This window comes from Saccopteryx bilineata, chromosome 5, assembly GCF_036850765.1.
Source record: "Saccopteryx bilineata isolate mSacBil1 chromosome 5, mSacBil1_pri_phased_curated, whole genome shotgun sequence".
NCBI lineage: Eukaryota > Metazoa > Chordata > Mammalia > Chiroptera > Emballonuridae > Saccopteryx > Saccopteryx bilineata.
Window position 1 is genome coordinate 58,255,756 of NC_089494.1, and position 15,243 is coordinate 58,270,998.

At 36.7% G+C, this 15,243-nt stretch overlaps 1 protein-coding gene across 2 annotated transcripts in view; it reads left to right on the forward strand.

Annotated features, from left to right (window-relative positions):
- Positions 1–15,243, forward strand: part of PDE11A (phosphodiesterase 11A) — a 467,655-nt gene that overhangs the window by 253,108 nt on the left and 199,304 nt on the right. For both annotated transcript variants that reach the window (XM_066232547.1, XM_066232548.1), the window contains 3 exons: positions 6,213–6,288; positions 8,997–9,064; positions 10,271–10,363. In XM_066232547.1, coding sequence (XP_066088644.1) covers positions 6,213–6,288; positions 8,997–9,064; positions 10,271–10,363 — 237 coding nt within the window. The remainder of the gene's footprint in view (positions 1–6,212; positions 6,289–8,996; positions 9,065–10,270; positions 10,364–15,243) is intronic.

Consider the following 15,243-nt stretch of genomic DNA (forward strand, 5'->3'; position numbering starts at 1 on the left):
AAAATTATATGCCACCAAATACAACAATCTAGAAGAAATGGATAAATTCCTAGAATAATACAACCTTCCTAGACTGAGTCATGAAGAAGCAGAAAGCCTAAACAGACCAATCAGCAGGGAGGAAATAGAAAAAACTATTAAAAACCTCCCCAAAAATAAAAGTCCAGGCCCTCACGGTTATACTAGTGAATTCTATCAAACATTCAAAGAAGACTTGGTTCCTATTCTACTCAAAGTCTTCCAAAAAATTGAAGAAGAAGCAATACTTCCAAACACATTTTATGAGGCCAACATAACCCTCATACCAAAACCTGGCAAGGATGGCACAAAGAAAGAAAACTACAGACCAATATCTCTAATGAATACAGATGCTAAAATACTAAACAAAATACTGGGAAACCAAATACAACAACATATTAAAAAAATAATACATCATGATCAAGTGGGATTCATCCCAGAATCTCAAGGATGGTTCAACATACGCAAAACGGTTAACGTAATACACCATATCAACAAAACAAAGAACAAAAACCACATGATCTTATCAATAAATGCAGAAAAGGCTTTTGATAAAATACAACACAATTTTATGTTTAAGACTCTCAACAAAATGGGTATAGAAGGAAAATATCTCAACATGATAAAGGCCATATATGATAAACCATCAGCCAACATCCTATTAAACGGCATAAAACTGAGGACTTTCTACCTTAAATCAGGAACAAGACAGGGTTGTCCACTCTCTCCACTCTTATTTAACATGGTGCTAGAAGTTCTGGCCAGAGCAATCAGACAAGACAAAGAAATAAAAGGCATCCATATCGGAACAGAAGAAGTAAAGGTATCACTTTTTGCTGATGATATGATCCTATACATCGAAAACCCGAAGGACTCCACAAAAAGATTATTAGAAACAATAAACCAATACAGTAAGGTCGCAGGATACAAAATTAACATACAAAAGTCCATAGCCTTTCTATATGCCAACAATGAAATATTAGAAAACAAACTCAAAAAAATAATCCCCTTCACGATTGCAACAAAAAAAATAAAATACCTAGGAATAAACATAACAAAGAATGTAAAGGACCTATATAATGAAAATTACAAAGCATTGTTAAGGGAAATCGAAAAAGATACAATGAGATGGAAAAATATTCCTTGTTCTTGGATAGGAAGAATAAATATAATCAAAATGGCCATATTACCCAAAGCAATATACAAATTTAATGCAATTCCCATCAAAATCCCTATGAGATTTTTAAAGAAATGGAACAAAAAATCATCAGATTTATATGGAACTATAAAAAACCCCGAATAGCCAAAACAATCCTAAGGAAAAAGAATGAAGCTGGGGGCATTACAATACCTGACTTTAAACTATATTATAGGGCCACGATAATCAAAACAGCATGGTATTGGCAGAAAAATAGACACTCAGACCAATGGAACAGAATAGAAAGCCCAGAAATAAAACCACATATATATGGTCAAATAATCTTTGATAAAGGGGCCAACAACACACAATGGAGAAAAGAAAGCCTCTTCAACAAATGGTGTTGGGAAACCTGGAAAGTTACATGCAAAAGAATGAAACTCGACTACAACCTGTCCCCGTGTACTAAAATTAATTCAAAATGGATCAAAGACCTAAATATAAGACCTGAAACAATAAAGTACATAGAAGAAGACATAGGTACTAAAATCATGGACCTGGGTTTTAAAGAACATTTTATGAACTTGACTCCAATGGCAAGAGAAGTGAAGGCAAAGATAAATGAATGGGACTACATCAGAATAAAAAGTTTTTGCTCAGCAAGAGAAACTGATATAAAAATAAACAGACAGCCAACTAAATGGGCAATGATATTTTCAAACAACAGCTCAGATAAGGGCCTAATATCCAAAATTTACAAAGAACTCATAAAACTCAACAACAAACAAACAAACAATCCCATAAAAAAATGGGAAGAGGACATGAACAGACACTTCTCCCAGGAAGAGATACAAATGGCCAACAGATATATGAAAAGATGCTCAGCTTCATTAGTTATTAGAGAAATGCAAATCAAAACTACAATGAGATACCACCTCACCCCTGTTAGATTAGCTATTATCTACAAGACGGGTAATAGCAAATGTTGGAGAGGCTGTGGAGAAAAAGGAACCCTCATTCACTGTTGGTGGGACTGTAAAGTAGTACAACCATTATGGAGGAAAGTATGGTGGTTCCTCAAAAAACTGCAAATAGAACTACCTTATGACCCAGCAATCCCTCTACTGGGTATATACCCCAAAACCTCAGAAACATTGATACGTGAAGACACATGTAGCCCCATGTTCATTGCAGCACTGTTCACAGTGGCCAAGACATGGAAACAACCAAAAAGCCCTTCAATAGAAGACTGGATAAAGAAGATGTGGCACATATACACTATGGAATACTACTCAGCCATAAGAAATGATGACATCAGATCATTTACAGCAAAATGGTGGGATCTTAATAACATTATAAGGAGTGAAATAAGTAAATCAGAAAAAAACAAGAACTACATGATTCCATACATTGGTGGAACATAAAAATGAGACTAAGAGACATGGACAAGAGTGTGGTGGTTACCAGGGGTGGGGGGAGGGAGGACATGGGAGGGAGGGAGGGAGAGAGTTAGGGGGAGGGGGAGGGGCACAGAGAACTAGATAGAGGGTGGCAGAGGACAGTCTGACTTTGGGCGAGGGGTACGCAACATAATTTAATGACAAAATAACCTAGACATGTTTTCTTTGAATATATGTACCCTGATTTATTAATGTCATCCCATTACCATTAATAAAAATTTATTTAAAAAAAAATTTAAATTATGACAGGTAAAAATGAAAAACCACAGAAAACAAATATCAAAAACAAAAAATCAAAAACAAACAAAACACCCACACAAAACTAAGAATAGAAAATATAAAAATTAAAGAAAATGATATTCAAATGAGAAAAAGAGAAAAGAAGAAGAAAAAAGGGAAAAAAAGAAAAATATATTTTGTTTCTTAGAAGTTTCTTTCAGTAGATGTTGCTGTATTATAAGTTTCAGATCTTTGAAATTCTTGGGTTTTCCTCAGCTGAGATGTTGCTGTCACAAAGTGGTAGGTAGGGCCACAGTTACACTGGTGGGTGGGGATTTTGTGAGGGTTTTATGTTTTTGGCTTTATGGCTGTCGCAGTGGTGGTCTCATGCTTCTAAGAGCTCCTCCCTACATCTCAACAGTCCTGGGAACCAGACACAGAGCACCTCTGTTCTTCAGGGGAGAGAGTGGCTCTAGAGAGTTAGCTGTGGGGGTTGTCTTTGCCACTCTCTGTATCTGCGAGATGAAGGAGGCAGGATTTGGGGAGTGAGGGATTGCAGTTTAGTTTTCTTTGTCTCTGCTAAGTGTGGGCTGCAGGCAGACAACAGGACACCGGCCCTGATCCCGAACTCTGGCTGCTTTGGTTTAGTATCTCCCCTTCTGCTCCTCTCTCTCCCAGCAGAAGGAGACCCAGTCACTCTGGGTTTCTCTCTCTGTACACCTCAGACAAAACCCAAACAGCTTGAGCTTACCTCATCCCCATAGTCTAGCAGAGAAAAAAATAACCAGTCATTCTGGTTTGTCTTTTCTCCAAAGCCTACGGCAAATGTGTTTTAACTTCCACCACCCCCCCTTTTCAATCCATCCCACCTTTATTCCATTCTATGTGTGGATCTTTCAGGCATACCTGCTAGCCCAGCTAAGGTTCCTTCACTGTGTTTTATTTGTTCAATTTGTTGAAATTTGTCAGGAATATCTCTGACAATAATCACAGGCATTATTCTGACATCAACCTAACATGAACTTTTAAAACACAGGTACAACTATAACAAATTATATATAAGACTTCAGAGAAATCTATAAAACTTTGCTGAAAGAAATTAAGAACCCTAAAAAGAGTGATACTTCTGGATTTGAAGATTCAATTTTGTAAAGATGTCAATTCTTTCCCAAACTAACTGATAGACTCAATATAATCCTAATTTTAAAAATCTCTGTTGTGTATGTGTGCAAACTTTAACTTGATTCTAAAATTAATATAGAGATGTCCAGGGCCAAAATGACCAAATAGTCTTAAAGAAGGAGAAAGTTGGTGAATTTATTCTACCAGATACCAAGACTTATTATAAAGCTTTGTCATTTAAAGCAGTATGGTATTGGCACAGGGATAGACACATAGGTCAGCAAAATAGAATAGAGAGCCCAGAAGCAGATCCAAACATACATAAACACTTGGTTAATGAAAAACTGGTACTGCAAAGTGGTAGAGAGAGGTACCATATTTCCCTATGTATAAGACAATCCCATGTATAAGACACACCTTAATTTTGGGGCCTGAAATTTGTAAAAGAAAAAATGTATTACATAAAGTTATTGAACTCAAGTTTTATTCATCATAAAATTTATACAACTCCTCATCACTGTCAAAACTCCCATCCATTAGCTTGTCTCATCTGTGTCTGATGACGAATCACTGTCTTCAATAATGAGCACAAAAACAAGCACAAAAAAGCGGGAAATGCAAGTAAAAAAATATACAACCACTGTATAAGATGCACACAGGTTTTAGACCCCAAACTTTTCAAAAAAAGTTGCATCTTATACATGGGCAATACGGTATGTTTTCCTTCAAAATGGTGCTGAGTCAGTTAGATATCTACTTAAAAAAAAAGTCTTGACTTTTAGCTCACACTACACCCAAAATTTATTTTCAGATAGATTGTAAATTTAAATGGAAAAGTTAAAACAATAAAGATTCTAAGGAAAGAATAGGAGAATATCTTCATGAGCTAGGTAGGAACAGGGAAAGATTACTTGAACAGAATCAAACACGTACAAAGAAAGAAAAAAAGAAAGAAGGAAGGAAGGAAGGAAGGAAGGAAGGAAGGAAGGAAGGGAGGGAGGGGGAGGAGAGAGAGAAAGAAAGAAAGAAAGAAAGAAAGAAAGAAAGAAAGAAAGAAAGAAAGAAAGAAAGAAAGAGGAAGGAAGGAAGGAAGGAAGGAAGGAAGGAAGGAAGGAAGGAAGGAAGGAAGGAAGGAAGGAAGGAAGGAAGGGGGAGAGAGAGAAAGAAAGAAAGAAAGAAAGAAAGAAAGAAAGAAAGAAAGAAAGAAAGAAAGAAAGGAGGAAGGGAGGGAGGGAGGGAGGGAGGGAGGGAGAGAGAGAGAGAGAGAGAAAGAAAGGGAAACAAATGCATTGTTATCAAGAAAAGAAGACATCTGGAAAATTAATTTCTCAGAGAAACACCAAAAACTTGAAATATAAAATTTAAGTATATAAATTAACTTTCAATTTCAACATTTTTAATATGTAAATTTTAACTTATAGAATGAGTTTTTTAAAATATAAAAATATCTTTTTATCCCAATTATCATGATTCAACCCTTGATATGTTTTTTCCTATAATAGTGGTATGGCAGATGGACCTTTTCCATTAGAAATCAAGGTCATCTGAACTAACTGGCACCATTTCAGTCTTTAGTAGCTCTTATCTAACAGTTCAAATACAGACCACTGGTTTTACTATTGGGGCACTTGTTACTGAACACTGTTTGATGCTGAAAATGACACCATATTTTAAATATTTTATTTCCTGATATTCTGTTTAGGTATAGAAAAAACTTTGAATTTCTATGTTTATCTTATCTTTTGCAACTTCAATTTTTTTGTATATGATTTTACAACATACACAGTAAATTAATACTATAATGTTAAATATGGAGTATTTAAAGTAAATTACATATGGCAGCATTATAGCCTCAAACATTTTTACTAACAGATGTGTCCAAAGAAAAATATTGACTCTGGTTTAATTAAAATGGTTTAAGTACTCAGAAACTATTGCCTGAATTTTTGACTGGTGATGTGGTCCTGATCAAGAAGAGTGTTACATCCAGCGTACTGTGGATTCAGGGATTGGGCAATATTGGACAATATTGGTGCTGGTGAGGGATGTTCTGGTTGATTCATTCTTAGTTAGGGCTCGATTTCCATGGGATGTTCACTGTGAGGTTTTAAATTAAAAGAGGTGAGTGTCTACATTAAAAATTAATGTATAATGTGTCTTTTTAAACATTATTGAAAATATTTGTTACAGAGACTTATAAAAGAGAAGTGGGTAAATCATATTTAATTTCAATTAACTACTTTCTTATATCCTAGGCTGACCAGATATCTGGTTTTCATATAAGATCCGTTCTCTGCGTACCTATTTGGAATAGCAACCACCAAATAATTGGTAAGACATTATCTAAATGTTCAAACATCTTTTTCTTTCTTTCTTTTTTTTTTAAAGTAAGAGGAGAGGAGATAGTGAGACTCCTACATGTGCCTGGACTGGGATCCACCCAGCATTCCCTGTCTGGGGCTGATACTCAATCAACTGAGCTATCTTCAGCTCCCAGAGCCAACTCTCGAACCAATCAAACCACTGGCTTCTGGAGGGGAAGGTGGAGAGAAGTGGGGGATGGAGGGAAAAAGAAGCAGATGGTCGCTTCTCATGTATTCCCTGACCAGGAATCGAACCTGGGATATCCATATGCGAGGCAAACTATCCACTGTGCAAACTGGCCAGTGTCAAACATCTCCTTTAAAGAAATGTAAATTTATTTTAAAATACACCCATATCTTTTTTTGTGTTTCCCCTTTTTATGTCCAGGACTCATCAACCTGTGTCTCATATTCTTATATAATCTCATAAGTGCAGACTCCTGATGAATCAACATTAATCAGATGAATGAACAAATATGTATTCCTTTATATAAGAACCAATAATGTGAAAGTTAGAGGAGATCTCAGAAAGTAACCAATAGGACTCTCTTACCTTACCCTCAGTGGAAACTGAGGCAGAGAGTGTGGGGGAGCCCAAAGATGAATAAAGTCACAGATTAAGTTGGTAGCAGGGTCAGAACTAAAACTCAGGCTTCCTAATGCCTAGTACAAACTTTCCTACTACATCTACATATTTACCTGTTTACATCTATCTATGCATTTGCACATGGATTAAATGCAAACAAAGAAAGAACATGAATTATTAGACATATACTGAACGTACATCCTTCTGCTTGGATGATTCTGACAAAGCTACAGTTTCCTAAGAATAAGAGAATTGTGGACCAAAGCAGCTTCCGATTTTTCTCTCCCTTCTTGCTTCTTTCTCTCCCCTTAAAAACTCAACCAGGAAAAATATTAAACCGAAGAAAAAAGTCTAGGCAAGAAGAGCTCAGTGGTTAAAGTAAAGAAGTCGTGAAGGATGTAAGCATTAGTTAAAATCACTGAAATGCAATGAAAATGTAATCTTTTCCTAAGAGACATAAGGTAACTGATGCATTTGGTAACCAAAGCATCTATTTTCCTCTCTGCTTCCCCAGAGTTTGCCTCCTAAATTCTAAGACTTAAACTGCTACTTACCAATTTACAACTCTGGAAATGTAATCAGGGCTTGAATTCTAAGAATTTTTTTCATCAGTTTGTTTAATTTGTATAAAAACATTGGTACATTATTGAACATAAAGAATATTCTAAGATTTGGGAATTTGAGCCTCTAGTACAAGGCATTGAATTACATCATGTATAGAATTTAAATATATCTAAGTCAGTGGTTCTCAACCTTTCTAATGCCGTGACCCCGCAATACAGTTCCTCATGTTGCAGTGACCCCAAACCAAAAAATAATTTTGGTGGCTACTTCATAACTGTAATTTTGTTACAGTTATGATTCAGAATGTAAATACCTGATATGCATTATGTATTTTCCGATGGCTTTAGGCGACCCCGCCAGGGTCGCAACCCACAGGTTGAGAACCGCTGATCTAAGTGGAAAGAGAAGAGAAAGTCCACTAGAAACACCATGTGTTGTTATCTGTTAATAGCCAATGACAATCTCAGATATAGCCCTTCACTTAATTCCTAACAGTAAACATGTTATTCTTTCAAAATTAAGATCGTAGTTTGCCTGTTACATGCTAAAAGATTTGTATTTGATTATATATGCCTTTTAGCATATGATGACTTACCTTCCTGGTGGGAAGTTAGGTGTTTTTAAAAAAAACAGAAGTATGCTTTAGAATTATAGCTATTTTTTTGTTTGTGCTACATGGGGACACAGGGGAGTGGTTTTGAAGATTAATGAGTTTCTTGGTTAAAATTGTGGGCTTGATAATCATGCCCCAAAACATCTGGTATAAGGAAATGAACTTTGGAAAGAGGAAGCACATGTAAATTAAGTTTGTTAGAACTCTCTGTACACCCCTGGGAGTAGGCAACAGCACTAGCCTTGCTTTGTAGGTTAACTGTATCATCATTCCTAACATTTCTGGAATATTTATTCTGTATGGAGTAATACACTTTACAAATATTCAGATGTTATCTTCAATATTCATAACCCTCTGAGATACTTGACATTCTATTCCCCATTTTACAGATGAGGAAATTTAGTGCTAATGAAGTTAGGTAACTTGCACAAGGCAACACCCAGAGATGGTAGAGTTGGACTTTGAACCAAGACAGCCTAACTGCAGAGCCGATGGTCTTAATCATTGTCATACTGCCTCACTCAAACATTGTGCCTCAGGGAACTGAAAAAAATAAAAAATCATGTGTGAGTCTATATATTCAGTTCTCTATATATGTGTGTGTAAGTATATGTGTGCTAGATCTGTCAGAGTTATTGTGCATGGTCATCTTGAAAACTATCATCAGGAAATCTGATTGATGCCTGGTAGAGCTCCAAGCTTCACTGAAACCTGGTCTGGGCTTCACAGCATGGACTGCGTTTCAGACATCTTTGATCTGCTGCCATAGAGAGGACAGGTAGTGAGAGACCAGAGGTTAAACTGGGTGTCTCAGGTACTTAAAAGTAGCATAGAGTCAGCTGGGGCTTACTATAATGTAGTGACACAGTGTCTGGTGCTGCAAATGACCACATATCCCAACCTCTTCTCACAGGAGTGGCTCAAGTGTTAAATAGACTTGATGGAAAACCTTTTGATGATGCAGATCAACGACTTTTTGAGGTAAGAAAACACATCAAGGGATACTCGTCTCCTGTTTGCAGCTTGCCCAAAGTTGTAAGGCTAACTAATTACTAATTATCATTATACTCAAACAGCGTGACAGATTTTAAAGGAAGATTTAAAAAATATATTGATGTCTATGTAATATTTGAGTCTAGTTTTTTCACTAAGAGATTCTTTTTATCCAAATTTTATGACAGAACTGAATTATCCACTTTTCTCTCCAAAGTGTTCATTGTGTTAACCTTTTGTTGCATGGGTGTGTTCAGTGTTGTGAGACTTCTAGCCAGCCCTGCCAAGGGTATTGCCACCACCTTTCTTATGTTTACAAGCTTCCTTTGACACCAGTCTGTCATTTAGCTGAATAGATTGGCCTTGAACAGGCTTCTTTATGGACTTTGTACTAGGACCAACATGAAAACTTCACAATTATTTTTCTTTATCAGGAAATACCTCACAGCTTCTTTATTAACTGGTTCTAAATCAATCCTCCTTCTTCTTAACATTGAACTACTGGTCTACTTAGTTGGTTTCCTTTTTTTTTAAAGAGACAGCGAGAGTCAGAGAGAGGGATAGATAGGAACGGAGAGAGATGAGAAGCATCGATCATTAGTTTTTCATTGCGACACCTTAGTTGTTCATTGATTGCTTTCTCACATGTGCCTTGACTGGGGGGCTACAGCAGACCAAGTAACCCCTTGCTCGAGCCAGCGACCTTGGGTCCAAGCTGGTGAGCTTTGCTCAAACCAGATGAGCCTGCGCTCAAGCTGGCGACCTCAGGGTCTTGGACCTGGGTCCTCTGCATCCCAGTTCGATGCTCTATCCACTGCGCCACCACCTGGTCAAGCCTTCGTTGGTTTCTTTACCAAAATATTTTATAGGCTAGATGCTCAAAGAGGTTGCTTCTGGTTAACAACCTAAATAAAGAACACATTGAAACAGACTATAAGTATGTTTTAAAAAATATAAAGTCACCATTTCACAATGACAGTAAATTAATATTTTTTTTCTGATATACAATGTGAGTTATAAAGCTGTTATGTGACAATAGTAATTAAGAGCTTTAATGTGCATATTTCCCCAAGGCCTGCCTCTGAGTATTATAAAATTATATTTCATGCCCATTGTTGATGATTGCCTGTCTTTATATTAGATTATTCCAATGAGTTATTGCAATTTTTAATTAGTGGACTTTCTCTTTCTTAGGCTTTTGTCATCTTTTGTGGCCTGGGCATCAATAACACAATTATGTATGATCAAGTGAAGAAGTCCTGGGCCAAGCAGTCTGTGGCTCTTGATGTAAGTACAGTATTTACGTCAGAATTGTATGCTAAAAAGCCCTAATTTTTTTAGGGAAAAAATCCTTGTCATGATGTTTAATTTCTCAGTTTTTAATGAACTATTCACTGGGTCTAAATCATTTTAGAATCATGGGTTTAAATTTGATTAGAGCTAAAGACACTCTTGAGAAGAATGCACATGTGCATGCAATTTTACACATCATTTTAGGGAGTTCACAGATTCCTTGGAGCCCATGCCTATATGTTGTATGTATGATTAAATATAGATTTTAAGTATTAGGCTGATTAAAAGTGATGGTCCAAAAATACTCTTAGGGTTTTAAGGGTATTATGAACTTACTTTGACTATGTAGATACTCTGGAAATTCACTTTTCTTACCATAAGAGGAAACTTCCCGGTGAAGATATATGACCCAGATAAAGGAAGCTGCTCCTTTCATTATCCAACTTTCCCCGGGCCCCTGACACACATGCCACTAAGAATTCCAACCTGTTTTCCAGCCCTGCCCCAAATCTCTTCTCTAAATTCTAAAAAAACAATCATTTATAATTTTTTATTGATTGATTTTAGTGAGAGAAGAAGGGAAAGAGAGAGTCAAGAACATCAATCTTAAATTTAAAAGAACAATTCTTATCTCCCCTGAATTCCAGCTTGTTTTTGACCTGAGACCTATTTTTTTTTTACTGCTCTATAGCTATTATCAAAGAATTTGTTTGTATCTAAGAAATACTTATTAAGTAGGGCATATAAAATGTCAGTGTTGAGATAACACTGTATAGAGCAATATAATATAATACATATCCAATCTTCAAAATATTCTGTGTGCCAAGTGAGATGTTGGTAGAAAGAGAAAGCCAAGGGAAAAGGTAAGTAGGCGAGTCAGTGGTACCTGCAATACTATGATTTGAGGTTTACAAGACATAAAATTATAGTTGTCAATCTACATACTTTTTTCCTCTTATCTAGACTGTGAACCCTAGAAGCACAGAGATTTTAATCTTTTTTGCAGTCTTATTCCCAGAGCCTAGAAGGTTGCTTAGCACAGAAAAAGTATTTATTGAATGTTTTATTTTAATTTTTGTTTTTATTCAATGGTTTTTGGATAGAGAGAAGGAAGGAAAGAAAAAGGGAAGGTAGGTACTCTTTGCTCTTTCTCTGAGATAGTTCTGCTTTGTTATATGTAACATCTTTACAATAAGGAGCAAAAACAGTATCTATAGATTAAATTAATGCATAGGTGAACTGTAAACATGCAACCAACTGATAAGAATCACTAATTGAGTGATAAGGTGTGTGTACAGAACTATTTTCAAATCCTAGCTCTGTCACCTATCTCAATTGTGAGAATTCAATGAGTTGATCCATATTAAATGAGTTGATCCATGTGAAAATTAATAATCAATAAAATTATATCAATAACAATAACACTGCATTATCACTCAGTATTTACTACTGAAAAATCACCATGGATTGGGAGAAAGAGCAAAGGACAAGAATTTGGAACAACAAATATTGAGTCATTTCTCCATTACCATCATCAAATTCTGATTGCCACAAAGTTGCCTCACCCATTGTTTCTTAGTTTCTGCAACTCTAAAAAGAAGAATGTACTATATACTAGCTCCACCTAAAACCTGCCTCATATTGCCATAATTCACATACACATACACAGAACCACTGAACATCTCATATCTCCCCATATTCTTACTCTTTACCTCTGTTGTAGTGAAATTTCCTCCTGTTGAGAAGGGGCTGAAATAACTGGGCTGAAGTATGAATAGTCCTTTACCAATCAAAGTCAGCATTCCACTAACACCACTTCTTAATCCCCTCCCGCCCTGCCAAAGGAGGTACAGATCCCATTACCTAGTGCTAATATAGTTACAGTGTACTCACCCATGAATTGCTCATTTGGGTTCATAGTGAATACCCTTGCTTATGTAACTCAGATTCCTTCTGTCTTCAGACACAAAGTATTACTGACACTCCCAAATTTCCACCACAACTCTGAGCCTTGTGTCTATCTCACTGTTTTAGAAGTTGACTTATATATATATTTGGATTTGAATATTCTGTGTGCATTCTTTTGTGCCCGCGTCAAAAGTGGCATTCCCAGTCAGAATTCTGATGTTTCCATCCTGGTTTTGTTTCTCCCACTTCGACTCAACCGTTAGCTCACCAAATACCAAATTCTTGACTCTATTAATCAGGTGGCATTTGCCCCCACTTCTAGTCCTGGAATCCATATGCAAGAATATCTGGAAGGATCTCTTATCTCAAGACTTTGTGAAGACAAACATCATTTGTTGAGAGCTAATAAACCCAAAGTCTGGAACAAGATCTATAGACACGATAGTATATATTGACTTCTGAATGAATATATATTTTAAAAATATATGTATTTATACATATTATACATGAATATTAGTAATGAGATGTTAATGTAACTATTTCTATTTATGTTATTTATATCTATGTATTGATAACCATCCCAGTCCAGTAAGGTACTTAAGCTGCTTTATAAAAATATAAATGGTCTAGCAAAATTTTTAAAAGTAAAATAATAAGAACAACAACAGAGCCGAGAGCGAGAGAGAAAAAGAGTGCACACTCCCAAGCCAGGGGGGACAGAACCACACTCAGTGCTATCCTCATATTATCTCCTTTCCTCCTCCTAAGACCCTCCACTAACCCTCTTCCCCTTTCTCCACTGTAGCTAAGGGAAGATTCCCCACTTGGGTCTGGCCAGGTTCTTCTTGTATGTCTCATTTTTGTTTATTTTTTCAGTTTTTATCCTACTTGCTCTTGCCCAAGAAGATCTGCATCTAAATGTAGCTTTTTCATTCCTGAAGTATTTTCTAATTAGCAACAAGAGTGAAGGGAAATAATCCCACCCAAGGCCCCCAGGGACCATAACCATCCTAGAAGCCCTCATGCCCTCATGGTCTAGAGAGGTAATATGACTACAACTTCTTGCATGTTCATGAGACTCTTGAGAAACAGTACAACATTCTCTTTTGTGTATTAAAACTTCTTTTCCCTAGGAATTTTAAATAAAATATCCCCTTGGTGCATCCTCTGGAAGAAAATATTCTTCATTTAAGTTCTCTGGGAAGGCTAATAATCCTCACAAATTGCTCACCAAAATGTTCGGCGCTCACTGGATGTACATGTTTACTGCAGGCCTTGCTTGGCATCAGTATCCCCCACAGAAGAAAGAGGCTGCTGGCTGAATCCAAGCAAAGAGCAGCATAAGGAACAAGATCTAAAGCAGGGGTCGGGAACCTATGGCTTGTGAGCCAGATGTGGCTCTTTTGATGGCTGCATCTGGCTCGCAGACAAATCTTTAATAAAAAAATAATAATAACGTTAAAAATATAAAACATTCTCATGTATTACAATCCATTCATTTCCTACCACTCATGTTCATGGTTGCGGGTGGCTGGAGCCAATCACAGCTGTCCTCTGGGACAACACTAAATTTTTATTGGATAATATGTAATGTACACGGGTCATTGTATGGCTCTCATGGAATTACATTTTAAAATATGTGGCATTCATGGCTCTCTCAGCCAAAAAGGTTCCCGACCCCTAATCTAAAGCCTTGTCTTTGACATTGTTCTGATAAATCTAGTTAGGACTGAATCCTGGTTCAGTGCTGTTGATCTTGGTCATGTAACTTAACCACTCAATCTTAGTTTTTTTATATGTGAAATGGGTATTTTAGTTAACAGGTAAATAAAATAATGCAGGCTAAGTGTTTAGAGCAAGTGTTTAGTTATAGTTAGCACCTAGCAAAAGTCAGCTGTCCTACCAACCAGAGCACTTGTGGACCTTTATTTGCACTGAATTCTGTCTGCTCAGCCCAAAATTTGCTGTAAAACTGCGCTGATTGAGAGGCTGGGGAGAACATGGGATATTTTGCCCCTTTTATCTGGAAGATCATTTTCTGCTTGACACTTGAGCTGAAAACAGATCTTCATTTCCTAATTCCTTGACACACACTGTTTTACACCAGAGCATCCAGCAGCTTTGCGACCACAGCTGCCATGCTCCAGCACACTGCTGCTCAGTACTGCTCAGGGCTGCTCAGGGCTGCTCAGTACTGCCCACTGCTGCTCACCGCTGCTCACTGCTGTTCAGTACCACTCAATGCAAGCCCATTATCTGTGGCCCATGTTACCCTATGGGTTTCTCAGAAAAGTCCAAGGCATGGGACAAAATTTCCCATGTCAAAAAATAGCCGTGCAGGTCTTCTAATGCTATGTACATCTCCAATGGCAACTGGCCTTCCAGAAAACACTTGCCGAGCTTAAGAGTCCCTTCCCCGTTGCCACCTACACTTCACCTCATTTTAGCCTCATCTTCAATGATGAGAAATAAAAATACAAACATACAAAATAATGTCTACTCTTCTGGCCTTTAAAAAATGAAATGACAAATATATTATCTGGATTTTGTTTAACAATCAAATTATAAACAATTATTTTGATGCTTTTTAAATTTTTCACAATTTAGTTATGTAATTCAGTCCTTTTTTTTCTAACTTTATAAAATTAATACTACAAGGCTCTTAGAGAGTAGACATGCTCTTAAAGCTGAATAGAGGACTGAGGTCGCCGGTACAATACCCTGCACTTGCCTGGTCTAAGGCACATATGGGAGTTGAAGCTTCCTGCTCCTCCCCCCTTTCTCTCTCTCTCTCTCTCTCTCTCTCTCACTCTCTCTCCTCTCTAAAATGAATAAATAAAAAAAATAAAAAAAGAACTTTCTAAAAAAAGGCTGAATAGAGGAAACAAGGAGGAATTTACTATCATTTTTAATAACTTTAATTTTATGATCCTGATTTCCATTCCACATGAGCAATGAAGAGCTTC